The following is a 2,393-nucleotide window of genomic DNA, read 5'->3' on the forward strand; positions in this document are numbered from 1 at the left end:
TATTTAAAAAATAAATAGAAGGGGGTTGTGGTGGAAGGGAGGATTTGTAGATATCGAGATTAAAAAAGTATTAGATATCGAAAAAGAAAGATTTGTGAATTCGAAAATGAACATACACATACATATACACATACACATTTATATAAAGAAACAGAGATGGTGCGATATGATTTGAACGAAGTGTCGTGTTTCTTACTGCTCACTTAAAAATCATTGAATGCATCTACCACATCCGGTCCCATTGAGGTACCTATTCACAATTTCTTTCGTTTCAATGGCGTAGGAGGAGTTTCATGGTGATGAGAGAGAGTGTTGCTTGCTGAGTCTATTATAAACGTTATAGTTGGTAGAGTACACCCTTTGCACTGTTCCTACCTACCCCTACACCTATCCCTACCCCTAACCCTGCTGTTGCTATTGCTGATATACCTAAAAGGCTTTGCAGAAATTGAACCAGAAGAAGAAGAAAAACGTGATTGGTGTGTACTGGCTTTTAACCATCAACTGGGACAACTTCATAATGACAAATTGATCTATCTTGATATTTCTTGATATTTCTTTTCGTTGACAGGACATTATTCAAAAATTGGACTCATGTTTTGGCTGCTAAACGAGTCTCCCAAGGAAAATATTCTCCTTTTATTGTATTCATCCTACAAGATTAACGTCAATCATCATCTTTTCTAACCATTTTATCAATAGAGGGCAAAACGTTTATTCGCATACTACTACTACTACACCATATATATATTATTCGATTTGAAAATATCTCAAACGCGATGAAATTTCGTTTAAAAGAACTTTTTAGGTTCTTTTTCTTTTTCAGATTAACATTCTTTTCTTTTTGTTTGTTTTTTTTTTGTTTACAGGTCGAATACTTTACGATATACCGTGCAAGGTTTGCAGGGATCACTCGTCTGGCAAACATTATGGTATATTTGCTTGCGATGGGTGTGCTGGTTTTTTTAAAAGATCTATAAGAAGGAATCGGCAATACGTTTGTAAAGCAAAATCCGAGGGTGGTTGTACGGTTGATAAAACGCATCGTAATCAATGCCGAGCTTGCAGGTTGGCCAAATGCATCGAAGCTGGCATGAACAAAGATGGTAAGGGTCAAATTTTATGTACAATGCGAAAGTAATTTAAACATCACGCGTCCCATAAATAAAATTAATAATATTAATTGTATCGTTTAATTTAAATGTTATTTTATATTTTGTTCTATTTTTATTTTTAAATTGTTATTTTAGCCGTACAACACGAACGTGGCCCACGTAATTCGACTTTGCGACGTCAAATGGCATTTTTTTACAAAGAACCAGAAATGATGGGCACCGTGGTACCGCAACCAAGTGCAGCATTGGATCTTGCATTACCAAAACCACCAGCGGAACCACGAGTTTCCGTCGCAACACCCACGACTCATCATCAACTTCCGCATCCAGCTTATTGCAACATGCTTGGTTTACCAAAAGTACATATTAGATTTTATTTATAATAATAAATTATATTAATATTATAATTATAATAATATTCTCGAAAATAATTCAAATAAATTTAATCTAAATCGATACAAATCACAAAACAAATAATAATGATAATTAATATTGAAACGTGTTTCGTTTTGTTTGTTTGTTTGTTTAGGTTCCGATAACGATGGGTGATTTACCAATTTACCCATTGATATCAACGATCACGGTTGAATCAATTTGCGAACAAGCAGCCAGATTATTATTCTTAAATATCAAATGGACCAGAGATTTAATAGCAGGTACAGAATTGGAAATTGAAGATCAATTGATATTATTGAAATCATCATGGAGAGAATTGTTTCTATTAGCGGCAGCACAATTATTACCATCGTTAGATCCGACACTTTTGATACCACGCGGTGGTGGTGGTCCCCAAGAACAAAATTTAGCAGTCGAGGTGTCGAATTTTCGGAATACCATTGCTGGTTTTACCGAAATTAATTTAGATCAACACGAATACGCGTGCATCAGGGCAATAGTTTTGTTCAAAACTGGCCTTGACAATTATCCCATACCAAGTAGCAGAAACAGTTGTTCGGGTTCACCATCATCCAACAATGGTAATTTATCTAACGGTGCTGCTACTATCTTAAGATTACACGAAAGTGCACAATTAGCTTTAGGACAAAGATTGAACGGTGCTTTGGGTGTTTTAAGGCTTAGGAAAGTTTTATTACTCTTGCCATCGTTAAAATCGGTTTCCGCGCACGCAATTACAGAACTTTTTTTCAAAAGAACCATCGGACACATTCCCATGGAAAAAATTATCTGCGACATGTACAGATCCGATTCCGAATAATTTCTATACGCGATTAATTTTAATTGATTTATTGTTTCTTTCTTACAACCCCCACCCCCAGC

The 2,393-nt window shown here is 35.4% G+C and overlaps 1 protein-coding gene across 1 annotated transcript in view; it reads left to right on the forward strand.

Annotated features, from left to right (window-relative positions):
• The window catches only part of LOC106792124 (nuclear receptor subfamily 2 group E member 1), an 11,396-nt gene extending 9,059 nt beyond the window's left edge, over positions 1 to 2,337 (forward strand). Inside the window, exons 2-4 of the mRNA XM_014758288.1 lie at positions 870 to 1,106; positions 1,251 to 1,474; positions 1,645 to 2,337. Coding sequence (XP_014613774.1) covers positions 870 to 1,106; positions 1,251 to 1,474; positions 1,645 to 2,331 — 1,148 coding nt within the window. The 3' untranslated portion in view covers positions 2,332 to 2,337. The remainder of the gene's footprint in view (positions 1 to 869; positions 1,107 to 1,250; positions 1,475 to 1,644) is intronic.
• The last annotated feature ends 56 nt before the right edge of the window (positions 2,338 to 2,393 follow it).

Source organism: Polistes canadensis, unplaced genomic scaffold (genome assembly GCF_001313835.1).
Source record: "Polistes canadensis isolate GaletaPanama2010 unplaced genomic scaffold, ASM131383v1 scaffold_380, whole genome shotgun sequence".
Taxonomy (NCBI): domain Eukaryota; kingdom Metazoa; phylum Arthropoda; class Insecta; order Hymenoptera; family Vespidae; genus Polistes; species Polistes canadensis.